Source organism: Ixodes scapularis, unplaced genomic scaffold (genome assembly GCF_016920785.2).
Source record: "Ixodes scapularis isolate PalLabHiFi unplaced genomic scaffold, ASM1692078v2 PGA_scaffold1__304_contigs__length_218370807, whole genome shotgun sequence".
In the NCBI taxonomy this organism is placed as follows: Eukaryota; Metazoa; Arthropoda; class Arachnida; order Ixodida; family Ixodidae; genus Ixodes; species Ixodes scapularis.
Window position 1 is genome coordinate 55,108,033 of NW_024609846.1, and position 27,823 is coordinate 55,135,855.

Consider the following 27,823-nt stretch of genomic DNA (forward strand, 5'->3'; position numbering starts at 1 on the left):
CTTCTTGCATAAAAAGCAGTGATCCCCCCACGGTACAAAAAGTCCCCTCTCGTTTAGCCATGTCTTGACCGGCAGTGTACCTGAATGTAATGTAAAGATGAAAGTCTTGGTGCCTGCGGGCAGCACCATACGCTTAACGCGCTTCAAGACATCTTGCCCTGGGCCTGCACAGTATAAGGCTCTGTATAGAGGTACAGGAAACACAGTATCGCACACAGCCTTATACAATCTTTTCCGAGGAACCTCACTCAAATACTCAACTGACAAACGAGATAACAGAAATTTACATGAGGCAACGACTTCCTTTAAATATCCATGAATACCACCCGACATCGATGACGTGGAAACAATCAACTCGGGCAACCTGCTTGCAACTCTCACTTGACAAACGGTGCGCAAAAAGGGGTCACTTATGTCCCGAAAATACATGAACCGATTAACAACCTGACGTAAAAACAAATGCGTCAAACTAAGCCCCCCATTGAGTACGCGCCGGAAAAGATTCGTCCTACTCGATCGCTCCCACGTGGAACCCCAAATAAACACTGCAAATACCCGGTGCAATTTCTGCACATTTACCCGCGAACAGTGCAAAACTTGTAGAACGTACCACAGTTTGCTGACAAAAAACAAATTGCAAACTGTGGCCCGTGCAAAAATAGACAGATCATACCTCCGACTTTTTTCTACTCTTTCGCGAAGCTCCACCACCCGCCGTCGCCAATAGGGTTCGCTATCGCGATAATTTTCTAGAGGCACTCCTAAATATTTTACGGGGGTGGTCACCCACTGCATGTTGGCAAACGAACAAGGAGTAGAGCTCCACTCTCCATGCCAAAATCCCAGGCACTTGGCCCAGTTAACAGAGCTGCCACTGACTTCGCAATAACGTTTAAGCGTGTGAACGACTTCTATGTCGGATTCTATGTAAATGCAAAAAAGAAGTGGTGACAAAGGACACCCTTGGCGGACGGATCGATTCACTTTTATACGTTTTCCAACCGACTTGTTCACCGTAAGTCTCGTCGAGCAACCGTTGTACGCCATGCTGACACCTTCACGGATAACAGCGCCGACGTTTACAGGATCGAGAATGGTTAAAAGCAGGTCGTGAGGCCAAGGCCGTACCCAAAAAAAATTTCGGCGGGGGGGTTTTCGGGGACAACGGCGGCCATTTTGAAAGTGTCTATTGTCTTATTTTCGCCTATGAATCATGTGCATCGGTGGCATGCAATGCAGAGTTACAGCAAACCGGAGAACCGGTCCAGGTTTGGTACCCGGTAGCCGACCGGTGCCACTGCGCGTGCGCAGAGGTGGAGATTAAAATCGGCTGGCCGCCAGTGCACTGACCAGGGTCGTACCCAGAAAAAAATCTCGGGGGGGGGGGGGGGGGGGGGGTCAGAACCCCCTAACCCCCCCCCCCCCCCCCCCGTGGTTACGGCCCTGCGTGAGCCACGCGATCAAAAGCCTTTTCCAAATCTACCTGGAGCATCGCAACGCAAGTACGCATTGCGTCGCAACACTCCAGAACACTGCGTGCTTTGTGGATGTTGGTGCAAATAGTCCTTCCTTTAATGCCGCAGGTTTGATGGGGCCCCACTATTTCCGATATTACAGATTGCAATCTCCTTGCTAAGATCTTCATTAAAATTTTGTAGTCGACATTAGTCAGACTGATCGGCCGATACGCTGTGACGTCCTGCAACTTAACTGCGTCATCTGTTTTGGGAATTAACAATGTGTGCGACGACATAAAAGATGGAGGCAACATATTCAAATCATATGCTTCATTAAATACCTTGGCTAGGACTGCGGCAATCTCGTGCTTCTGAGTCTTACAAAAAAACTGCACTTAGGCCGTCTGGGCCAGGGGACTTTCCCGGGTTTAGGGCTTCTATTGCGAAGACCACTTCCTCTACGCTGATGGTCGATTCTAGTAATTCTTTCGTTTCGTCATCTATGCGCGGCATGAAACCCAAAAATTCATCTTTAAAAAGCTGGACATCTACTGGACAGGACGCAAATAATCTACTGTAATACTCGAAAAATGCGAGTTCGATTTCTTCCTTATCGGTCGTAAGTGATCCGTTCCTCTCTACCCCCGTTATCTCGTTACGCCGAGCATATCTTTTCTCGAGGCTCAGCGCACGCTTAGTTGGCGCTTCGCCTGTTGACCATCTTTCGGCTCTGGCTCTAACAATCGCCCCACAATATCGTTCCCGATCTAGAATCTCGAGTTTATCTTTCACACAAGAAATATCGTCTTTGTATGCCCCAGGCATTTTAGTCTCTTCCTTTAGCAGTATCCGCAAATTATTACGCAATAACATTTCGTTGCTCCTTTCAGTGCTTTTAAGTACGCCTGCCCGCTCTAACGCTTTCATTTTTATTTCCTGCTTAAAAAGCTCCCATCTCACACCATACCCTAATTTTTTCTGGCTCTCCAGTGTTTCAACCGCGGCCTGCACTTCGGCAGTGAAAACGTCATCCTCCAAAAGTTTCGCGTTGGACTACTTCCAAAACCGACGCGCCCCATCGCGGCGAAATACCACGCAGTGCACTCTGGGAACTAGTTGGCCACTCAGTTTCGGTTTCGACTGAGCAGCTTCACCTCATGCTATCACTCCGCGACCGAACGCGCTGCTTGCGTTTTCGATTATCTGACTTTTCACGAACGTACAATAGACTCATTCTCGAGCGATACAAAACGAAGACCGGGGCACTTTCCTTGGTTCCCGAAACACCAGATATTGTGCGTGCGTATGCGAACGTAGTAAGACGTGGCTTAGTCACCTCACTTTACGAGTGCATGTTTGAGCTCAATTTCAATAATCCTGTCTAGTACCACTGAACTAGAACTGAAATTTGTTCATCAGGAGCCTTAGACGTATTTTGTTTGCCAAACGTCCGTTTCTTGTTACTTCATCGGGCGAAAAGAAAGCCGCATCCTCACGGGGTATCAAAGTTGCGCCCAGCGCTTACGCATGAACGTTTAAGAAAGCGCAATAAATTCGACCTGACTACTGCACAAAAGTTACCATGATGTCTTCCTCGTGTCATCATATATCTCCCACTCGAATTTTATGCTGGTAGAAGATTAATTTCTCGCAAACGCCGAGATCGGCTAGCTACGACGGAGGCCCTAACAAGCGTCCCCTACTCGCTAAGCCTTTTTGGACGAGCTTTTACTGACGCCCAAGGTCTGTGCCTGAACGGTGTGTCTGAAATTATCTCGGCATACTCAGGCAGGAAAAAAACAAACACGAAACAAATATTATGTCTATTAGCAACCGTCAAATGCGCTTTGAATTCGTTCGAGCACTTGTGTGAAGAATGTCGCACCGTGCGCCGGACGGGCATGAACCCCTACGCGGTGCGCATGGGGGTTCATGCCCGTCCGGCGCACTTCTGGGGAACGGTGCGACATTCTTCACACAAGTGCTCGACTTTTGCTTTTTCAAAACGGTCTGTATGTGCGAATTTGCCTATATGATTGAAGGATAACTTTATGTGCATACGCGATGTTGAATATTAATGGAATGCAAGCGGGTGGGAACTTCACTTCGTGCAGTGCTGCGGGTCAGTACAGATAAGAGACAAGAAATGTGTCAAAATTGAGCTTTTCAATGGCGCCTCCGAGTTTTACCTCGCATACTCAGGCATATTAAGAAATACAGTAATTGCAAAAAGTAATATTTCGTCTATGGACGCACGAAACAAACAAACTTCTTGATCAACAACACTAATGTAAAGGCGCGAGCTCGATGTATGCATACTTATTGGTTGCTACAGCTTGTTGATTCGTATACAAGCAAGATCCCCGAGCTTCGCAGCGTCGAGATTCCCAGCACAGGCTCGTCCACATACCTCGATTGGAACGCTAACAGGAAGGCTCAAGTACAAAAATACAACAAGCATGTGTTAAGACAAGCTATACGTCTCAGGCTTGTGCTAAAGCTTCGAGGCCTGGCCATTTAGGTTAGTTTAGAGACCACAAATGACGCTCTCGGGACCAGAAAACCATCTCTTGTCGACGTGTCGAACGAAACCGAAACCATGCCACCCTCCTCCCTGGCCAACTAGTTCCCAGAGTGCAACGCGCGCCGTGTTGCATGCAGGGCTTTATGGAAGTAGTCTGAAGACTTTCCTGGCTTGGGATTTACTACGCATACAAAAGGAAACTAGACAGTGATCACTAAAGGAAACAGGGTGCACGCGATATTCAAAACATAATGGTATCAAATCTAAAGAAACGTACGCTCGATCTAGATGGGCGTGACTCGACCCTTGGAAATAGGTGTACTGGATTTCGCGGCCATTCCTCAAACATTCCCCGACATCATCAAAGCCGGACTCGTTGATTAACCTCAGAAGGCTCTCGGTGCTTAAATCGCGATAGGGCGTTGAGCTGGACTTGTCCCCAGCAGAGCAGACGCAATTGAAATCGCCAAGAAAAATAATAAGGCGATCACTTTTGCAATACTGATGCATGAAATCAAAAAACTCCCGCCGCTCATCAACCCTATTGGAGGGGTACACACAAATGACCCTCCAATCATACGATGAAAGAGAAAAATCACATACAACAAAGCGCCCTGAATCACACGTCGTCACCGCCTCGACTGTTGCACCCAAACTCTGGCGCACTAACAACAAACAGCCCGCCGACGACCCAACCGCGTGACTAACACACACTTCGTAACGCGCCGAAAAAGGTCTAACCATGAAGTTGGTCTGGTCCTCACTCTCGACCTTGGTCTCCTGCACAGCGATGATGTCGAGGTCCTGTTCGACTGCTAGACGGCAGAGTTGCCTCTGCCTCCTGCGATCTGAGAGGCCTCGGACATTAAGGGTCGCTACTCGGACAGGACTTTGTAAGGAGACCATGGGTTAGTGAGGACCAACCCACATACACTGCCGTTCACTGCGACAGTTTGTCGCGTGGTCCTCCTCGGTCTGCGCCGAACCGCTGGTGGCCATCCACTCCGCTCCCGCCCGACACCATTCTCCACCTGCGCTCGAGCTGACGCAGCCGAAGTTCCTGACCAGTCACGTCCGTGACGTCTTCGAGCCTACGCTTCGCAGAGCCCAGCTCGACGTCCATCTCTCGCGTGATGGAGACCTCGTCTGGCAATGGCGAAGCACCAGCTGCCCCGCCGGCGCTCCCTGTTGGAGGTACCGTCGAGCGCTCGACTGCAGGTGGATCTGCATGAGCCGTAGTCGACGGCTTGTCCGGCAGCACGGTGTTGTTCACTTCGGGGGAGGTGCTGGAAGCGTCGTCGCTCTTGGCTTGTTCGGCCTGGGTTTTCACGGGCGCGGCCGCTCTCTCCGCCTCTTCCTCGTCCATCATGTCGTCGACGTGGTCTTCGTTGACTCCTCGTCCCACGGCTCGGGCGTAGGAGCGGACACAGTCGTCACGCTCGTGGCCATAGGCGCGGCACTCGGAGCAGGTGGGAGTCCGGCAGTCTCGACGTATATGCCCCGTCTTACGGCACCGGAGGCATACTGGGGCCCTCCCAGGCACGACGACCAATACCAAGCCACCTCCTAAGCGCAGCTGATGGGGGAGGCGGTCAAGGTTGACACCCTTCCGGAGTACCAGCCGCACTATCCGGGTGGTAGACTCGGCTCCCTCGAAGCTCGGCACCTTCCAGCGATCGGACGCGACGTCCTTCACCTCGCCGTACTCCGAGAAAGCCTTGCGAATGGTGTCGTTCGACACGTCGAACGCCACCCAGTGCAGCTTGATGCGCACCTCTTGCCTGGAGGGGTCCACGACGATGCAGGTGCGTTTTTTGACAGCGAGCCGCCCTGCGTTCACCAGCTTGAGCTTGGCCGCGTCGGTCCTCAGGTCAAGCAGCCAGACATGGGACATCTGGTACGCCCCAATTCTGGCTACCTCCCTGAGGACCCCCAGTTCGTCGAGCGGTTGCCGGAAATCCTCAATCCTGTATGGCCTCCCGGCCATGTCGCAGTGAAGGACGACCGCTTTCTTCATTGAATCACCTGATGGAAGCTGGGGCAACAAAAACCTGTACTCACTTGAGCCGGGAAAAACAGTATCACCGCGGCCGGCGAGGGCCGTTATCGCCGCTCCTTCGGAGCTCATGATTACACCTCCGTGCGCTCGTGCGTTCGAAAATGGAATGACTCGGCCACCGATTCCCCTGTATTTTAAACCGAGCGTGCATAAACGGCGTTTTCCACTTCCACCTTCAGAGCAGCGGAGGCTCTGACGTAACATAACGCAAAGAACGCGCCGAACTAGGGTGACCACCTTTCTGCTAGCGAAATGCGGGACACGATGACCTTCGGGAGAGGGGGGCGGGGGGGAGAGAGGGGTTGTAAGAGAAGAACGGTATGACATTTCGGCTGTGGCAACTGCAAAAGAACTTAGTGCGCAGTCGGGCTGGTGGAAACTCACCATGCTGCCTTTTAACCCGAGACTCAGAATTTTCGTCTTGGGGAGGGGAGGGGGGGGGGAGGGAGGGAGGGAGGGAGGGAGGGAGGGAGGGAGGGAGGGAGGGAGGGAGGGGGAGCAAAGATGGAAGGGTTAGGAAAGCTTTCCAAATTTTTTATTTATTTATTTAGCCCCGAGAGCGGACGTCAATCCCAATCAGGGCGCGGCGACCGCAGCCGATGCGAGATCGCAAAGCGGAGTCCTTCCCCTGACGTCACAGTATACCGTGACGTCAGGGGAAGGACTCTGCTCCGCGATCTCGCATCTGGCTCGCTTCCCTGCTCCGTTCCCTGGTTTGCGCTCATACTGACTAATAGGGTGCCTTCATGCGCACATGAAGGTTCCCTAATACTGACCTACTGTTCAATGCCGCAATTCAAAATCCCGTAAAAAAAAGTCCAGTATCAGCTTCCACTACCCGAAGACGTCGAGGTTAAAGAAAACATGGACAATCAGGGTGCCTCATGTGCGCTTCGCATAGAGTGAGGCCAACTGCCCGTTTCCCTTTCCCACACCCTCTTCATCCGCCATTTTGTTCCTCTCATTGTTTCCCCGTGCGCCGGAAAGTGGTCTTTGTGTCCATCGGTCCTCCCATCCGAGGGGGAAAATGCTAATCCTCCCTCCGTGGGTTCCACAACGCTGCTTTGAACTTGTGAGACAATGTGCTTGTTTCCGGGAGGCTTATAAGACCCACGGATTATCGCCGAGAACCAAAATGGCTGCTGGTTTGTCGGCGAGTGGCATTACAAAGGATGGCATCACCCTAGCAAAACGCGCATGAAGGCTCCCGAGTACAATCAAACTAGGGATGGGAAAGGCATTATCAACGTCGGCCGTTGTATGCCGCAAGCACTTCGAAGAGCGGGACTTCGTTTACCCGGTGTACAAGACGCTGAATAAGACCGATACTGACATGCTTCAATACCCTGTCAGCCTGTTTGCCACTCTTACCTTTATAAGTAGGTTACGAGCCCCGAAAGCTATCGGCGGATGCGGTTTTGCCGATGAACCTCCCCGTTTGTCCGCACGACACAAGGCGATCATGCGAAGAGTCGGTGAAGCGGCGGCGGAGGTGTTTCAGACGCTGAAATTCTGTTTCTTGCATGTTCATGAGGAGAATATTACACACTGCTTTGTGGAGATTTCAAATGGCATTTATATCAAAGGCTTTTGGGCGGTTGGCAAATTAGCTCGCGACCCCGACTCTGCGCGTGCCACTCTGCATGCGCTGGTTTTTATATTCTTTAAAGACCCTGCGTCTGAAGCACGGTGGTCTGAAGGCCTTTAAAATGTTCGTGGAAGAGGGTTTACGTAAATGTAGCTTCGGTGAATTCATTGTATAGTTCGCACACGCATACAGGCATGTTTTATATTTTTAGAACACGCAGAATTACTGGAAATGTGTTTGTATGATAGCAGGAAAAAACGGCCGAATTGTCCCCAGTTGCCTCTATGAGATGTTGTATTGAACTGCCTAAAATATGCACAGGAACATAGTGCCGTAATTTGGAATGTTTATAGTTTTTCCTGATATCCTTTCTTTGTTCCAGCCTTGTGTATCCGGAATACACCGTTTATGCTTGAATTGTCATTTTCAGGTAAAGAGGCACTGCTGCCGGTCCCCAAAAACCTTTCTCAGCCTCCAAACTCCCTACAGCTAGACTATGACAACATTCGAACAGCAAGCATTCGAACGGCTGTCCAGTGGAAGATGCTGCACTAGTAGCAGAAAATGTTAAACCTGTGGAGGTTGACAGTTTGCGTGAGAAAAGCTTCTGGTATTATAGCTTCAGGACAATTTCATTTAGTTGATACCTCAATTTTAGAGCCTGTAAAACGTAAACTGTCGAGAAAGGCCTAATAACGGGCTAGACACCTTCACTTACGGTTGTACATTACTTGAGGCATAGGCAGCATAGGCGCCGACTATGCCCCCTCCCCCCCCCTTTCCCCCTTTCCCTTCCTCGCCCGAGCTCTGGAAAAACAAGTGCCTCCGCCGGAAGCAATGGTCATAACAATTGCGATAAAATTTGTTAAGGCGCTTAATTCGCTTGAACAGAGAAAGGTGAAAAAGGAGCTCAGGCACCTCACTTTAAGGCCGTTCACACACTTGCGACTTCTTGACCAAGTGACTTGGAACCTCTTATATCTCTTGCGACGAGAGGACACACTGGCGCCATCAATTGGGTAGCAGTGGGAACTTGGCGCTCCTGTATATTTCCTCTTTCTCTCGCGCGTCATCCTTTCTTTCTTGGCTCGAAAAACTTTCGTCAACGTTATAAACGGTTATTTCTCATAAGTAGTACGCACATTTGAGCTCGGAAATACCGATAAACCTTCGCTCTACTGAAATGCAGTTCCATAGCCACCGCATAGATGGCGCCAGCGTGCCAGTGTGTTCTCTTGTCCCAAGAGGTTACAAAGCACTTGGTTGTAAGAAGTTGTTAGTTTGTGAACGGGCCTTTACGATTGAGGTGTAAAAAGCAAAAAGAAAACAGAAGCAAGACGAAGGGACTGGTGAAAAAAGGAAAGTGGTGTACTCAGTCGCACTATAAACAGCAGCAAAATGCCTTTTTTGGTGCTCCAAGGAGTTTTAAAAAATACCTCCGAACTCTTGTAAAAAAAGAAAAAAAAGTTTGTAAACAACAAACAAAAGGAGAACATAAAAGACAAGAACATCTACATGTTGTCGGCGATGTGTTTTATGGTGGCAGGAGGCGACGAAATTCGGAGGCGCCACCAGACACGACCGAGGAGGCGAAGCTTCAGCGACCGACGACCGCAGACTCAAGAGTCGCCTGGCCGCCGGGTTACCTGCCGAGCGCCAGCCTGGCTCCACTCTAGCGCTTTACTTGGGTGTTGCCTCAACATTACGAGGGGGGTGGTGAGGAGGGCATGCAGGGATATTTTTTCGATTTTGTTAGAGGAGAGCCAAATCAGCGTCAAACAAGCCTCGCATTCTTTTTGTTTTGTTTAAACAATCCTCCTTCGTCTTTTTTCTTTCTTCAATACTCTCATTGTCTTCGTCCCTTCGACTTCGACATTCGAGACACGAAGGAGTAAGGTGGGAGTTTGCATGTTAATACTGTTCCAACAATATCACAAACAAAACGATGGTAATTTCAACTTTTTTACTAGGACGAAGATATATATGCATAGAAAAACGTTTACGATCAAAACTAACAAGATGGCAAAGCTAAATTAAGCATACTCGTATATCTATTCGGCTGCTCTTGTATTTAGAGCTTGATTTTTATTACCATGTTGCACTGCAAAATGCCTCAGTTCGAATAATTATTCGCTAGTCGAAATCGCATTTGTAACCTGGTAGGGGCGCGTTTCCGAGGGAGGTGGGGGGGGGGGGGGGGGGGGGGCGCTTTTCCGAATCCAGCTAAGGTCAAATGCGAGCAATATTAATAACTGGTACTCTGTGCCTGTGCTGCTCCTTTCTTTATTTCGCCCATGTACTTGGGCGTCTCATTTGTGATTTTCTCTCCATGGCCCAGACTATATATTTAGCACGTTGCTCGAACAGCACGCCGCTTTTCTGCTTCGGCGTTTTTATTTGAATGCAGAGATACAAATAAAAAAAAAAAAAAAAAGAAATAGTATGCATAACTTGTCAACTCATTCAGATCATCAGCAGCATTGATTGTGTGGCGTAAACCTATCGTGACGCTCCTGCAAGTGAGGCCACATCTCTTTATTTTCAAATACCAGCTGTGATTTATGCGCTGCCTGCCCTGTCAACCATGCCTGAAATATTGATTGAAGTTTTGCCTGCAGCTACAGGCCATACCTGAATAACACGTCAAATGAAAAATCACACTTCTTACGAAAAACGCACAGAAGCAAAAGTAAATAGAAACGGGCGCGCCGACAGCTGACGTCGTCACAGCCTCCACAAGGCGAGCAGGGCGAGTCGGGGAAAAACTCTGCCCTCGGCATGATGTCCCTCCGGTTCGCCATTAGGGGGCGCAACGCAAACTTCTCGAGGGGCCTTATTCTCGAGGCTATATTTGCGACTAAACGAGCTTCGACGTGCCGTGTTGAGATAGCGGTGCTGCTCGCGTAACTAGAAAATCAACCGGTTTTGAAATTATTTCGCCGACACAAATTTTCATGATCCGTGGTGTAGTGAATATTCGCGGGACAAATTTTTCGTGAATATGAAATCACGAAATTGGCGAAACCTAAGTCTTTATGAAAATCAAGCTGTTTCCCGTATACTCCGTTCCACATAACAACGCAGACGACAAAACCTACGGCTTCTGCGACCCAATGCGATCTGTCAGAGTCAACCATCTGTCCTCCCGGGATCGTATTGCCGCATAGCCGCGCCTCCGATGGCCATCGCGTATGAGAAGATAACTCGGCTACCTATAGGAACAAAAAAATAATGTAATCCTGAGAAAAAAAAAAAAAAAAAAAAAACTCTTTAGTAATGTAATTCCCTGGAAATTGATAAAATCATCGACCTAAATACCCAGAGGGAAGGACGTTGCTCTTGAAATCGCGTGATGTCAATTTTCCCGCTAAATTTAGCGGAGAAAGTGAATTGGTTCATAGGTGGCGTGACATCAAGTCATGTGACGTCATTTTCTCCGCTAAGTTTAGCGGGGAACTGAATTGGTGTTGACGTCACCTGACGTCAATTTTCCCGCTAAATTTAGCGCGGTTACGGCGACGCTAACGCCGCGAAACCCAGAAACGGGCGCCTAAGAGCGGCGCTCTTTAAAAATGACTGGCTGAATGGCGCAAGTCGCCGCTCGATTCAAAGGGTTCAACCGCATTTACCCTTCCATCCATCCATCCATCCATCTAGTATATACACTAATGCGCGGCTTTGACGTCATGCCTCTGCGGTGGCGCTGCTGTCGGCACAGCGCATGCGCAGTCGTGTCGTTTCATGCAAATCTGCTTTCTGCGCACGCGCAGTGCCCACGCCTGGTGTGGGCAAACGCTGACTTGTTTGTAAACAGCTTGATGGGCTATGCAGAGCGCAAGTTCGTCTGCTTCTTGCACAGGGGTCGCGACGATGTCAGAACGCCGAGCTCTTATTGGCTGATGGAATAAAAAAATGGTGGGTTGACCTTGGGGTATCTAGCATTGTGGTATACCCACTATCCTTCCACACCTTGAGATTTTCTGTGATGCACTACATTTCTTCACCACCAGACCGCGGCACTCGGCATTCTTCCAGTGTGTTTTACCGACTCGTGCATCTCTTCTGCACCCTGGCTCGACCTTGGGAGCATACTCGGGCGAGGAGCCATCCCTCATCGACTTCAGTCGACAGCGTCCGTCGTGTCCGCTTGTTCAGATGGCCACTTTGTTTGCTCTGCAAAGCTGCACTGGCACGATGCGTCGATGCGCCGCCATTTGGATTCTGCTGCTTCTATGAGTTCGAGTGTTCCTTCCTAACTATTATACCACTTGGTCCTGGGTGCACACAGCATAGTGAGTAATTTAGAATAATTGACCCCATTGTAAATGGAAAAGTATTTTGACATGTGACCCAAGACACCTGACGTCAAATTTTAATGAGAGATATCGAGGACTTGTTATATTTAGCACTTCAACTTCTGAGTTTCTTTCAACTTTAAACAAGAACAACAACAACACTCTTTTGGAGTCTTCAGAGCGGTAAGCCTCACAGCGAAACGTCGACTGTAACTTGACTTCTAGTGACTCTTTTGCAGATTCTTTCATCAGCTTCGAACACCTTCGTATTCTACTTCAACTTCGCTGTAAGTTGACTTCTAAATTCTGACCCGTGGTATATGTGCCAACTATGAATGCGTAAATGTCTTTTTGCGTCTTTCACTGCTGGGTCCCATGAAACCAAGAATTAAAATAAAAGTAATGCGACGCGTGGGTCAGCATCAATTGCGATCACCTGGGGGCATTTTGTTGTGCAGCCAAAATCTCGGATACACGTCTCCTTACCCGCAACAAGCCACATTCAGATCGGGGGTACCTTGCTCGGTATTCTAACCCGCTACCTGGGGATCTGAATAAACTACATACTAAAACCCGAAACGGAGAAAGTGACCCCCAATTGGCCGCCGCCATGTTGCACAGTTTTGACCACTAGACACGTGACCTTATAAGTTTACGTCTGGATTTTAACGAAATGCCGCGCACAAATATTGCTCATTGATCTTTAATAACAGTAGCACCAGGATAAGCTATGTTTAGTTTGTTTTCAGTCCAAAATTTGCTCTTACGACAAAAACTCGGGCAGCTTCACAATGCCTTCACTAGATTCCGTCAATCGCGGTGCTGCATTTTGGGTTTTTATTGGAGCTATAGACACTAATCTCTGGAGCTAACAGCATGGAGAAAATAGTTTATCGTGTGTCTTACAGCGATCGCAATACAATTCTCGGCTCAGTTTTGCGTAAAAGCCTCAGGATTTGGGACGGTCGCGTGTCTAATGGTCAAAAGTCTACAACATGGCGGCGGCCAAGGGGGGGTCACTTTTGCCTGGTGAACGGGATACCAGTTTATCACTCCAAGCCCCTTTCCCTCGTTGTGTGTGTGTGTGGGGGGGGGGGGGGACTTTTCTATTAAGACGTTGTGTTTGCCTTCCCTTTCTTTTTCTGCCTCCGTCTCGAGTTTTAGTATGTTGCTTAGCAACCTGCTCGCCTGCTTAATAGCGTTGTCTTCAATCAGAATGAAGTACACTGATTTATTGGTGGAACTGGAGGCACGTTGCGCGATATTAACAATTTAGGTCTCATACGTTTGCTGTGTCAAAACGTGTGAACGGTTTCATTCATTCAATGTTTTATTCAGACAACATACATCAGACAGTTGTCTAGGGGGCCGTCGCAAAAGGCAACTAAATGCCTGACGAGGCGTTGACCCCTCCACCCCATCCACCCCCCCCCCCCCCCCCCCCGCACATCACTCAGCGTGGCACACAGGAAGGTAGAATAATGAAAACTTGCGAAACGTAAGCAACCATATGAAAACCATAAGCACAACAGTGCACACGGGATAGCACTGCATAAAGGTCAAGAAAATAACAAATAACTTGCTTTGATAAAAAAAAAGAGACATAAAACATGACACAGCCCATATCATAACACTCTAAAAAACAAATAAAACAAAAATGAGAACATAGTCACTCTTGATATGACAGAAAGTACATATTCATGTTTCTTTTTAAAGCCTGAATTGATACGCTGCCTTCGATTATAGCCATCAGATCAGGATGGTCATTTAGAAGGATGGGGATTTCGTTAGATAGTTTTTGGTTGCCGTAGTTTGTGCGTACTTTTTCTCTTGTGTAGTTTGTGGATCTAAGATTGTAAGTATGTTCTCACCAAAGGTTGTGGGATTTCCCTTGCTGCTACCCGTCTCGGAGAATGACACAGCACACCAGTTCAACAGCACGTAAACATTTAATGACCGCTATCGCCTGCGCCACGATCCCAACAGCCCCCGCGCATCCGCTGCGACGGCCTTTTATCAGCGGCGGAGCGCCGCTCGCGTGGCCAGTTGCCCTTGGCCCCCTCGTGGTCAAGATGACCACTTATGATTGTCGGAGGGGCAGCCTGGGCCAACCGCTTGGAATCGCCAGGTTGCCCACAAGGTACAGTTGAAAGAAGGCTGTTGGCTCGGACTTTATTTGATTATAGATGATTAAAGAGAATTTCTTTTTTATAACATTTTCCAATGTTAATAACTCGTGCTTTCTGAAAAGCGGAGCAGTATGACTCCTGTGCGGTGCATTTTCTATTAAACGCAAGACTTGCTTTTGCAGTGTGTATAGGCTGTCTATATTTGTTTTTGTTGTCGTTCCCCATGCAAGTAGGCAGTAGTTGAAACGAGAATGGACCAATGCGTAGTATAACTGTTTCTTTATTCGACGTGGCAATAGATGTCTAACTCTACAGATAAGACTAATGGCATGTACCCCTGAACATTTCTTACAGAAGACCAACCATGAGCATGACTTTGCTTGCTTTCTTCGCCGTCTGGGTTCACTTGACCTGTTCAACAAACGATTCCCGCAACGTGGATCTTCCTGCCAAAAGTCCGGCAAGCATGCCCTCGGAGCTGTCTCTGCTCAAGAGCATGCTGGGCAATGTGATACCCGTTGTGCAACGCTCTTTCTCGCAACCGAACGTGTCACGACCGTGCACCGGAGGGCTTCTCGCACTGTCCAGGGGCCTTCTCAAGATGGACATCGCGGCGTGGAGGTGTAAGTTCTCAAAATATCTTAAAATCACGGCATATTTTTTCATTAGTTATCTTAGTTCTTTCTGTTTTCCAATCTGAGCTTTGAAAATGCCCCCCGACATTAACAGCAATGTAAAGCTATTAAAGCGGCAGACAAGGCAGGCCATTCGATTACTTGACAGCGACAAAAGACAATCCTATAAGCGTTCCCAGGCACCGCTTATTTAATTTAGTGAGAAAACTCTGACTTCAGAGCGGGAAGTTCACCATTAGCTCTAGTAACAAAACAAATCATGAGCAGAATTTGTTTCGTCGAATTTGTCTAGCCTCCTCCCCCCCCCCTCCCCCCCCCCCCCCCCCCACACACACACACACACACACACTTTTGAGGAACACATATCTGACGCCACTGAATCTAAAAGTAATGTCTAAGTCTTGCAAACGGCCCGCGGCCCGCTTCTAGCGGACTTGCAGCTATCGGCGCAAAAAAGTGCGCCTAAAGGATGGTCGCCGCGACGCGCTCCAAATGCGCAAACGAAGATACAAGAACCAGAGAAACTGCGCATAACGCGGGTCCTCTCGTCATATCATTCATTGAACATTGTCAACACCAGCGTCACCAATCTTGGTCCCCTGTTTCATGTCTGTTTAACTATGTTAAAATTTCTTTCATTATCACGTGTCCTCTCTATTGAAAATTGTCAGCATTAGTTTTATCATTATCCTTAATATTTTGCACTGCGCGAATGTGCTAAATTCCCACGTTTTCTGATTTATGCCTGGGGAGTGTTCTTGGCCACAACTGTCCTGTCATAATCAGCTGTATTAGATTTCAAGTTGAAGTATATATATTCATGAACCTTAGTTGCTTTTTAATACTTACTTTAACATTGATTGTTGTGTCTAAATTCTTATCTAGGTTTACTTATTTAGTGTTTTTTGTTTGATCTCGTTTATAATTACTTTTTTTTTCCGGCCCTCGTTACTGCGACAGATACCTAATCAGGCCCCTTAGCCACAAAGTTTGGAGACTCCTGGTCCAAAGGAACGAAAATAAAATAGGGTCTTATTTCCTTCCAGTTCTGGACGCCACCGGGAAGTTCCCGTCAGGACTGTTAGAAGGGTCCACGGCTGATCTGGGCGCTTACGACGAGTGCCTGGCTTCCAGGATCGAGATTTCCGAGTTCAACAGCGACTCGTTCAGCGGCCAGTATTGCAGCGTATTTTTTAGGCCACAAAGGTCGAAGGTTTTGGACCGCCTGATTCTCCAACTGACCCGGTACCCAGTCGTTAGGGTCAGTGCGAGGAGAAAGTTCAAGTTGTTGCTTGAATATCTATGCAGCACGAAGATGTTTTAACTCGAAATGTCTTCACAATAACCGACTAAACACGAATAGTACCTGTGATTACCGTGAAGCCCATCCTTATCATGAAGTACTCGGCAGCGGTTATATACTATATGGACGCCGGTGCGACGTTACTTACATCGACTGGTAGGAAATATGATCCGCGAGTCTGGCTTCGTGGCTTCGGTTTGCAGCGGGAGTCGAATCTTGATGTAATCATCGATCGTTCAAATGATCAGCGAACGAACCCATCCAGTTCATTCTAAAAGAAGCGTATGTCTATAGGCTCGTGTAGGGAACGCAAGGACTAAACGGAAGACTCCAGCGAATGACTAAGATTACGTTTAAACCTTTAAAAAAAAAAAAAGTGTTTGGCAAGGAGGCAATCGACAGGTGAAAAATCACGGTCATTGTTCCTGCGGCTATCGCATTTTTCAGGTCTGATCGCGTTCTTGGATTTGTCGTTGCGTAAAGCAGGACGTGAAGAGTCAACTAATCTTATGATTGCTTCGCAGCTAATGCCGCAAACTATGCGGCATTAGTTGATATGATAAATAATCTGTTAAAGGAGTCACCAAAAAAAAAAAAGTGTGAACGTTATAAACTACACTTGGCGTTTTCTTGTTTTAAAGCTGTCGGTGATTATGGGATTTTTTTTTGTTCGCAGTGATTTTTTTGTTTGCATGTTTTGCAGTAAAATAGCCACATATTTGTTTAGGATGTTGGGTCAAAAACCTACGCTAATTTCACTGGAAACTTTTAAAAATTGAAACAGCCTTCATTCGCCCTTGATAAAAGAAAAAAAAATCCAGTAACACTTTGGGTGTTTTTATTTATTACTTCGGGAGAGTAACAGATTTGGCTTACTAACGGAGCTCAAAAAAGGCGTCAAGATTGCGCAACAATTTAACCAGCTTTTTTAAAAAAAGACGACGAAATCGCTTTACTAATTTTGTAGACCCAATCAATTAAAAACCCAATGAAAATCATCTGTAAGACTAAGCGTTTAAAGAAATGCTGATTATTTTTTTTTTTTTTTACAAACCCGTTATTTATTATTGTCTATGTATTATTTCTGAATGAATATTTTGTGCGGAAAAGAAGCTTGTTGATTGTCAATATTTGTTTTTGACTGTTATATAGTAGTGTTATGTATAGAAATACAACGCAGTATGTAATACTAGGTATTTAACAAACATGGCTCCGAGTCAGAATTTATAGCGCGCAATGTCAACTCCACTGCTGGCATGTTATTATTCTAACTTTGAAGGTAATTTGGCATAACAGAGATTCGCCTCGGCGTTCATTTAAGACTTTTCACGATCTTGAACGTGCTTTCATTTCAGTTCGGAGCGTAGACTTAAACGAGCGAATATTTATGCCAAGGCCATTAAAGAGAAATGTTCTCGCTTTACAGAAGAGATTCAACTTAACTACGGTGCACAAAGCTCTCAAGAAAGGAAGGATTCATGGCTTGAGGTTCGGCCTCTGCGTCCCGTCTGTCTGCAAAAAGGCTGAAGTGGAGCTGGTGCTTGGATCACGTAAACATTCGTGCAGTATTATTATTATTTTTTTAAGTGATATATCAAATCGCTACCTAATATAAGCGGAAACCCTCTCGTTTCTGTTCTATCACGGGCCAAAGCATGACTAAAGATAATCGTAACAATGATCAACTAAATTGTAAACATAGGTACGCCTTTTATTGATGACGATTTTTAGAGCATCATTCCTGTTGTCTTCGAGAATTTTTACCTCCCGTGATTTTAGCATACTTTTAGTAGGCGGCTACTGTTTAGACACTTCAAAAGTTGGCAGGTTTTTGCCTATTTTTGACGGCTGAAATTTTTACATGAATACACACAAACAGTGGTAGTTTCATTAGAGACCCTTTTAGGACGGGCTTTTGTGAAGGGAAACATTTGATAATAATCTCGAATTAAGAAAGTGTCGCAGTTAGTGCTTGTGCTACCTGATTAATAAAACAAAACGTATTCTAGAAAAGCGCGATAATTACGGAATTTGGTTAATCCAACAAAATATGGACATGTTTCCGGAGATTTTCGAATGTTTCTGAACACTGACTCAATTTTTTTTGCTTTCACAAGCATTCTTGATAATCATCTCCAAGGTTCTCAATGATCATGATCCTCCTGTACCTTCCATGATCAACCAGCTGGGGCATCTTAAACCTAGTATACATTTAATCATAATGAGTATTTAATTCATTTATTGACAACTGATGGTTTGTACCTCAGTAACTCAGATGATGGGCGTGACATCGTTCGTGGCTGGATGTCGGTCAGATGAACCGGAACAGTTGAATGCCGTTCAGATCGCCTTTGTGTAAGTATGCATCATTTCAGACCCTTCCGCATCGACGAAAATACCTAAAGTCATTTTATGCGGTATTTACGAAACCATTTTTATTAATTACAGCGCTGTATTCGGCGTCCTGCTTTTCCTATTGACTGCTGGAACCTTGGTAGACACGTTCTCAAGGATGCATAACAAGCCTGCGTCGGATGATAAGCGCCGAAGTGCTGGTAACTGTCTGACATTTTCCGAGTGGCCAGTTATCTGATAGATAACTCGAGATATAAGGTATTTGTAACGGCAGCTGCTGATACAGATCGCAACACCTGTAGAATTTCTCTCACGGATGCGTATGACTCAGTGGATCCTTGAATACAGGAGCGGAAGTAGAAAGCAGCAAACATTGTCAACCTGTTGGCAGTTACCTCTTTTACCAATTAAGGGGCGAAGACGCTTTTAACGGTGAACAAAGGAGCGCGCAGTTGAAGAGAAATCGAGATGCAAAAACAAAGAAAGTTACTTCGTCCGTTTTATGCTGATAATTCAATAGGGATAGAGCCCTTTTGAAAGTCTGCACTCTGTTTTAAGCTCTTGAATTCGTGCACAATGACGGGCGCAAAAGACACTGCAGCCAAGTGTGGCAGTGTCTTTTGTCAGAGCGTCGAAGTCAGAGCGCTGTCAAGGGCTAGAAGACGTGCAATCGCATGGCCATAAGCTAAACACGCGACGTCACGGTGCACTTTCTACATTTGGTCAGATTAGTTAGAAGGCATGCACAGACCCTCAGAAAAAGTAAGAAACTGAGTGGCGTAGCGCTTCCGGCACGGTTTGATCGGCACGTCGGCTCCTATAGAGTTCGTTGTATACCATTATATCTATTCAACACCTTACGTAATGAATTGCGTTGCACGTTCCGCGCTCTCGGTTGTTCCACATTGTGCAGTGGTAGCGACCATCTAACAATCGGCACGTGACTTTCGAAGGGGGTCTACGAGCCGAGAAAGTGAGGGAAAGGAGGAGACAGCGGCGAGCTCTGGTTCGATAGATTACAGGGTGGATCTAAAGCTAGCTAGCTGCCTCTGTCTCTACTCACCGTTCGAATGCGTTCGGACGCCGACGTCCGGCGTCGGGCGTTCGCGTTCGAAGAGAAGTTCAAGGAGATGCCCAACTTCCAGGGTAGCCTCCTCCTTCTGACGTTGGTGACGTGAAGCCTCTGAACGCTCCGGACTTGTGTCTAGGTGGTGTTGATAGGAACAAGTGCTGGTGTGTGGCCGAACGAGAGCCTTTTAGTGCGCCGTGAGGTTAGTTTACGTATTTACGCATCCAGCAAAGTAATACTACGATAAAAATGTTAATATTGTTATTATTATTATCCCCAATAATATCATTGTTCAATCATACAGTATTATAATTTATTATTATGCTCCCCTTTGCATCGGGTGCATCGGGTTTGATCAACAGTGGATTCTGGGTCTAGCCAGTCGCCTCCTGTGCGATTTACTAGATTTGAGTGTTTCGAACTGCTCGATCGGGCTCACGTAGTCGCGTTTGCAGCATTAACAGTCTCCAAGCGTCTCCGAATTTCCGTCCGCTTTCCTTCTTGCCACGCGACAATGCAATGCATGCGCACGTGTAAACGCTCTCTATAGTTTCAGTTGCTCCCGCTCTTAGAGGTGTGGTGCAACGACTTTCGGACTTTGGCCAATTAACTGCGGATGTTCATATGTGCCACCTATGGAACGAAGAACAAAGAACCGTATTTTCTCGCGAGCGGTAGTTTTTATTTAAAAAAATAAAACAAATCGAAGGTCAAAATGCCTCTCAACTCACCACGTCGCCTTTCGAGTGACGTGCTCTGGGGGATCACGGGGTTTCCCCTTGGATTCTCTCTCCAAAGACCCCAGCCGCTTCCTCCGCTATTGTCGACTTTTAAAGCATTAGCACCGTCGAAGGTCGCGGCAAGTGATCGACACAAAAGACGGTTTGCAACCGGGCCGATGGCGAGTGTAGTAGCGGACGGGGACAGGTTTTGTTGACTTCCGCGTATCCCCTAGAGACGCTGTCATCGTAGTTCTCGTAATCGCCACACGCGGCTGCAGATTGGCAAATAATTCTGTATTTTATTTGCGATTACGCAGCGGAATAGCAGTTTTTCGGGGCAAGATGACGCGTTTTTGGTCACTTGTGCTTGGACAAACAATATAAAAGATACAAGCTGCCAATTCTTTAAACATTAAAATCGTTGCACTACCCATTTAAATATGAGCTCTCTAAGTACGCGGTGTGTCTACGTCGCCTGCTTAGGCTTCCTTGGTGCGTTTTGTGTTTGGTGCTCGGCGTTTGACTTCGTCTGCCCGCGCTTCGCCTCGAAGATTTGTTAAAATGACCTGCTGTTGGAAGTATCGATGTAACAGGATGAAAAAAACCTGTAGGGCTTGTTTTGTTTATGAAGTACCCGCTGACACTGATTTGAGAAAAAAGTGGCTTGCCGCGATTCGGCGAGAAAACTAGACATCGCTTGCGACTTCGTGCTACACTAAGGTATGCGGCGAGCAGCAAAACGCGGGTGCTTCTTCCGGGATAGCGGAACGTTTAAATATCAAATAGGGCAATCAGAGCGCCAGAATTCCCTCATGGCCACATGCGCGGGTGGCACGGCGCTAGTACACCGATTCAGCGCTAGCGTACCACCCGCGTATTCGGATTACCCAGAACTGATGGATTACATGAAATTGCGGAAATGCTTATAAACTAAAACAAACTACCTTTTGCGTAGGACGTTGGACGGAATGCATGACAGCTTTCTCCGCAATCAGCAACACGGAATCGCTCCTGAAGGCCACATCCCCAGAGCTGGTCTGCTTCAAGTGCCTCAACGGATTGCGCTTCTTCTCTGCCGTCTGGGTTATCCTCGGGCACAGCTACAGCGTCCTCGATCCACACATTCTGGGTTAAGTGAGCCCCTTGGCCGTTTCGCGAACGTTGCTGCCTTTCATCGGAAAACATAATGACAGTTCAAAGGTACACCCGCCGGCAATATGAAGGTGAACACCTTACCTGATTTCTTGGCTGTTTTACGGCTCCCTAAAACTATATTAACTCTCAACATCTCAAATGCTACGTGGCTTGGGGTCTATACTTCGCGTTCTAGCCTTCTTCTGGAGCAGAGCTTGTTCCAAAACATGCAGGAGCGTCAGAAACAAGAAGAGGGCTGTTCACCTTCATATCGCTCACGAGTGTACCTCACCCAGTTCACACATAATACAATCGAATATATTATTCGAGACACCGTTAAATAATCGCACTGTCACTGCTTTCATTAAACAAAGTAAAACGTAAACATAATGCCATTAGGTGTTTTAACTGCTTCCACAAAGAAAAATATCATCACTCAAATTTTGCTAACCTGATTTATCGACCGGTCTGGGCCTATTTGATTTGGGTGATTAGGTGCTTATGTAAACGTAAAAGCTTCGTAGAGAAAATCACGAGCGATTTTTGTTGTTGTTAATTCGAAAGATCTTCTTTTCTGATTAAATGAACGAAGAAACCAATAACGAAAAAACTTATCTGTGTGTCTCAGTTATCTTGCTTTATGAACGCTGAATTTTTAGCATGCTCATTTTATATATTATGATGATCGTGTGAGTGATTTGTTTCAATGTATTTAAATCATACTTTGCGCAACCTTACCGGCTGTTTCAGTGCAATAGAAAACACCAGCCACGAATCTGACACCGCTTGCATATATTAACCTTCGCTCACTTAGACGTGGGAATCCTGGAGTACACCTGGGCAATCCTTCAAGCATGCACGAGTGTCCAGGTGTGCGTGAATTACCGAGCCCATAAGCAAAACATAAAAAAAAGAAACTGTCAGCCTTTCCACTCTGGTGAAGAGGGAAGACCAGCGGAGCTGTACAATGGAAAGTAATGGCTGGCCGCAAGTCGGCAAGCCAGAGTGGAAAGGCTGCCGCCATCTATGAGCGACGGCGGCAACCAGATACGTGACTTTCCGGCTTCGCTCATAGATGGCGGTAGGTGTCCAGAGTTCGGTGTCTTCATTTCTTTGCGGGGGACACAATTTTGGGGAAACTAGCCCTTAACAGCTCCGCTGTAAAAAAACTTCAGTTACTCCGTTCAAGTCCTTCTGTCCGTTCCTTTACAAACGACTGCTACACTATAGACCGCTTCTGACAATGTTTTCCGTTTGCGGATTGCAGGGCGAGGATTGGGAATTTTCGAAATGACCCACGAGATTCTCTTCTGCATAATCTCCAATGCTTACCCCAGCGTAGAAACCTTCTTTGTTATCAGGTAACCTGACGTAATTTCTTCACTCCCGAGCACGAAAGGTGCGGTCTGAAAAGTGAATAGCGTAAGAAACCCGTGCAGTCTCGAATGAACGCCCTTCCCCGAAATATCGCCCACTATTAAGGAAGTTTAATAGATCGTTCCCATGACTCCGATAACGATACCCGCGGTACTCCGCTGACAACTTTGCGCACGCATTCTACCGTTATCGAGTATCGTTATTGGGACCATCGGAGGTATCGGAACGATCTACTAAAACTCTGTACTGGCGACGTTTCTCGGCGGATCCTATATGTGTTTCTTCATGTCGGGGCCCGATAAAATTTGCGGGAATTTAGTGTCACGTGACGTCATGGAACCGCGTGACATCACAGTGTCTCGCAAAGTCATGGCTTTACGTGACGCCACGGTGTGAAATGAACAACGTCCACTAAATTTGGCGGGGCGCCAGTCCACTAAACTTAAACGCGGTACTGTAACTGTGTGTAGCGCTGAGACTGTTACCGCAGTTGATCTACAAGACGCGGTGAAGAACGGTAAATTTTATTTCATTTTTCTTTTATTCCTTAATCGTGGGTGGGCGTTTATTCGGGATTTTACGATAATACAATTAACCAAATGCCAAAAAAGTTTTTTTTTTGTTTTTATTTTTGTTTTTGTCCGTTTTATAAAAAAAAGAATATAAATATAAGTTGTGGATATATTGTTGCACTATATATCTGCTTTTGTTTTCTGGCACGGAGTTAAAGATGCAAGAGGGTGCTAGTTTAGGCAGGTTGTATGTACTAATACGATTACTTTTCTCGTTCGCTTCAATAACGTGACAAAGGTTTCCGTTTCGCGACTTCTATCTACATGTTTTCCTTAAGGTCTAAGTTTTTCTCTTTTTTTTTTACGGTTTGACAATGATGACGTTATAGTTTTATGCTGCAAATTATCTTTAAAAAAAAACGGAGAGCAAATTAATTGATTTTAGGAGCCAGAAAGACACATTTGGGCACTTCGATTTGACCGGCCCCTCTTTTCCTGAGCGCGTAATTAAATGGGAAGTTTGTTCTAGAGTTTTGAGGCAACGTAATACTTTAATATAAGTTATAACGCAGAAGGGGATCGCGTAGTACTATGGTGATTTTGACTGTCGTGCTCGGCGCTGTTTTACGTGCTATTAAAAGGTATAGTTCTAGTATTAAATAAACGCTAAAAATGTCGCGTAGATAGGATAACATTTGTTTTCTGTCATAACATATGAATACAACTCCGCTCAACTAAGAAACCTGTCGCATAAATGTTGTTTCTTGAATTCTCACTCTCTAGGAAATGTTGGCTCATTTTTTTGAAAATTACGCGCCATAAGTATTTTCGAAGGGAGTCGCGTGCAAGTGCCTGTATTTTAAATAACTGCAAGTATGGCGCCCCGGCTGGTGCCCCATGTGTTTCAGCACAAGCAGCGACATGGCGACCGTCATATGCTCTGGTTTCAATCGTGTATAGAAATAAAACATATTGTTTAAGCTTAATGGTTCAGACTTAAATAAATATCTATAAGAAGCCTATCACCGTTGGACATGCGCGTTCCGCTTCATAAGAACGCTTCGTACATAATTATTTTGTTGTGCATTATCCCGCATCTAAGGTGCGTTCTTTGCAAGTTTGATTATACACTTCTGAAGTACCACTGTGTTATTTTTTACAGTGGCTTTCTTCTGGTGCATAACCTCCTTCCGAAGCTCAAGGAACAGCGCCGAAAATTGACGGTGCTTCTGATTGTCGAAGTTCGACGTTACATCAGGTGCGTTTACGCCGACTGCTCACACCTGGGAGTGACCCCTTGTGTTCAGCACTTTGACAACAACGTAAGATTATGACGTTCGACGACGCTTATACGCAATGACGAACTGGCTTTGGTGACCGGTTTTACGGCTTATGCCGCGCAATTATGTTTGACGCGCTTCCATAGTGCTTGCGACCAAATTTAGTTTTAGCAGAATCCCCTCCCGACTTTCTTATCGCACATGAAGCGTGTTTCAACGCTTCGAATATTACAGTTGATCCCGTTGTTAACCGATGACAACCTCTGCAAACGCCCGCGGCTAAACTCCGTTTTACATTTTCAGGTTTCATACTCCGTTTCACATTTTCCGTTTTTGCTCACCCGATAGGGTAAGATAGGCCCTCCGGTACGAACTGCGCATGCGCCACACCAGAAGACTTGCGCATGCGTAGTTCGTACCGGAGGTCCCATTGTACCGTATTGGATGTGCCAAAACGGTTCCCTAAAACTCTCTCAATTCGGGCCGTATCGCCATCGCTACGAAACGGCGGAGCCAATCAGACAGCGCCAAAAGTGCATCGTCATGGCACTTGTCCGTCGTCTTTGTACGTTAGTTATCCCCGACCAAACCAATCGCGCGCAGTGAATCCGCCATGATATTGTGTCCTTTTCTGGACCTGTTTGGTTTACCGGTCATAGCGAACCCTCGGACTATAGAGGTAGAGTTTAGGCGGTTCGGCGCTTGCGGAAGGCATGCTGTTCGCCCCGAGGATAGCTGTGCTCTCTTCTCCGTCAAGGATCACGACTCCGATGATGTTCCTGCTGGGCCTGATCTTCTTGTTCCCGTTGCTGGTTCACGGTCCGGCCGCGGACGAGTGGCTTCCCGTCAAAATCGAGAAGTGCTACCGGAACTGGTGGGCCATTCCGCTCCATTTTAACAACTGGCTGACGCACAAGGACATCGTGAGTCGCAACTGGGGCACATGATGCCCGTAGCTGAAACACGTCAACTTCGACGGAACCGCCGGTGGAACGGACCTTTCCTTTCCAGAGCTTCTGCGCATGCACACGTCCTCTCCTCTGGCCTTTCTTTAGCTGTCCTCATTTTCGGATGACACCGTCCCGCACGACCAATTTGTCAGCACCTAACTGCGCGTATTTTGTCTTTTTTCTTTTTGTCGATTATGTTTCGTGAATCGGTAGTATTTGGCATAAAAAACAAGGCAACCGATGAGACGACATGATGCCGATGTGTTCTGGCGGACGGAGACATCTAGGAATGAATAAACGAATAAATAAAAAGAAGCGTTTATTGGGGGGGGGGGGGGGGGGGGGGAAGGCAGCTGCACTAGTACATGGCTTGACAAGAAAATAAAAATTTAAACGTTTTACTGAAGCCATTTTTTTATATAGGAGAGAAACTACGGATCTCAACAGTTGGACCTTAGTTTCGGAATCGCCTGTAGGCTTTATTCATGCTTGTATATCTATCGGCTCGTCTTGGGGGTCTGAAGTGGCAAGTGCTTCGTTCCTTTCCTTTCTGAACTGTTTGTAGCCCCATAGATGGCGGTCAGTATTTGGTGGTATCCTTTCTCTGCTGAAGATGCATTCTGGTGGTTTTGATGTGAATTCTAGATCCTGTCTAACCTTTTTTGTTCATGTTTGCCTTATCTTAAGGAGGTGCGGAGTTATTGCGCTGTCAGTCCTTGCCCTTCTCAGGAGAATACTTTGATATCTTCTGAATCCAGGTGGAATGGAGTCTTGTTCTTCGGGATGTCTCTTTTGTAGTTGATTCTTTAGTTGCCTCTTTGCCTCGTTTATGATGGCTATCCTGTTGGGTCATATTCATTATTCCGGTTGCTTGCTTCAACGAAGTATGGGTGATCTTGTAGAGATTGGCTCGCGTTGTCGGAAAGGATAGAACGGCTAAGTTCTTTCCCGAGTTGTAGGTCTGCTCTTCACTTATAGTTCGCAGACAAACAACCAGGCAGCGCTTGTTACTCGAAAATAGATGAGGGCTTTTCAAAAAAGAAAGTTTAATTTGAAAACTTGACATGATGATAATCACCTTGATCGCCATCATGTTCATCACCATTACTTTGATCACTTTGAACTACAGAGGCGTAGTAAGTGGCGGAGCGTGAATGGATAACTAATGGCGATCTTAAAATCAGAGCCCAGATATGTAAAAGCTTGCGTTGAAGTTTGGGGGTAATAAATATTAAACGACGTGTGAATTGAATTTTATGAATTAGGTACGTTTGCTTCAGGCTACATTTCTGAATGCATACAAGTTACTTTCAGACAAGGAATTAGCAAGTTTATAAACGCTTTCGTCAATCAATTTGATTCTCCCTTTTAGCCGGTTCGACTTTTTTTTTTCTCCTACCCTGTTTGTAAATGCTATGCGTGTTCTTGAAGTGTGCTGGACACCTGTGGTACCTGGCCTGCGATATGCAGATTTTTACGGTTGTGGCCCTGCTCTGTGTCCTGCTCGCAAAGTAAGTCACTCTGCGTAGTTTGAGAACAGTACGATTCTATGAGTGAGGCTGCATTTCGCGAACAACGGCACTCTGCTTATACTTCTAGAAACGTGCGGGTGGGGATAGCTGCCATGGTTGCCATTGCGGCCTCCTGCAACATCTTCATCGCTTACTTCACCCACTCGGCTCAAATTGGGCCGTCACGGGTCAGTTCCGGGGGAGATGTCACGTGAGTTGTAGCCTCACCTTTTCGCAGGCTTTGTCGTACGGGATTTCACAGCAAGCCTTCAAACTGTTTCTTCGCGCGTTTAGGAGGGTATGGAAGGTTTGGCACCTGTGTTTGCCCGGACGGGAGGTCAGGGACTCGAGAAACGTCCTGTGCGAAGTATGGATTTTGTCGGACCTTAACAGCCTACCAAATTATTTTCCCAGTATACTTGGGTATATTGGGAAAGATAACAGTGTTGGGAACTTCAAGTACGCTTAGAAAATGTATTTTACTTCAAGTACATTTCCTGATTACGTACTTGTACTTTACTTAAACTATTTTTTTTCTGGTACTTTTTGAGGAAAGTACAGCTACCAACTTTAAGGTATATCCCCAAATTTGGTATCGGTGAAATTAAGCTCTTTCAAGGATAACGTGCTCATGTCCCTGGCTTTCTCAGTAACGTTAAATACAATTTCTAAAGAAAGAAATATTGTCAAGTGAAAACGCGTTATCGACTTTCGAGACGTCATCCGGTCATTTCTCTGAGTTAAGTAGTGGTGACTATAAGACCGATACAATTAAGTGCCTTGTAAGTTGACTGTGTCAAATAGTTTGTCAGCGATAGTAAAACAACTATTCGGTGATCACTTGACTTCACCCATTATTCGCCGCAATTTCCGAAAGTATCTGATGCACCCCGGATTAACTCTGGGAAAATGCATACCAGGTA

The 27,823-nt window shown here is 46.5% G+C and overlaps 1 protein-coding gene across 3 annotated transcripts in view; it reads left to right on the forward strand.

Annotated features, from left to right (window-relative positions):
- The first annotated feature begins 14,456 nt into the window (after positions 1–14,456).
- LOC8024616 (nose resistant to fluoxetine protein 6) overlaps positions 14,457–27,823 on the forward strand; it is a 34,079-nt gene continuing 20,712 nt past the window's right edge. For all 3 annotated transcript variants that reach the window (XM_040501158.2, XM_040501159.2, XM_029994775.4), the window contains exons 1-11: positions 14,457–14,675; positions 15,734–15,948; positions 17,417–17,540; positions 18,258–18,345; positions 18,439–18,545; positions 21,092–21,265; positions 22,538–22,631; positions 24,322–24,417; positions 25,197–25,362; positions 26,821–26,900; positions 26,989–27,111. In XM_040501158.2, coding sequence (XP_040357092.1) covers positions 14,519–14,675; positions 15,734–15,948; positions 17,417–17,540; positions 18,258–18,345; positions 18,439–18,545; positions 21,092–21,265; positions 22,538–22,631; positions 24,322–24,417; positions 25,197–25,362; positions 26,821–26,900; positions 26,989–27,111 — 1,424 coding nt within the window. In that variant the 5' untranslated portion in view covers positions 14,457–14,518. The remainder of the gene's footprint in view (positions 14,676–15,733; positions 15,949–17,416; positions 17,541–18,257; positions 18,346–18,438; positions 18,546–21,091; positions 21,266–22,537; positions 22,632–24,321; positions 24,418–25,196; positions 25,363–26,820; positions 26,901–26,988; positions 27,112–27,823) is intronic.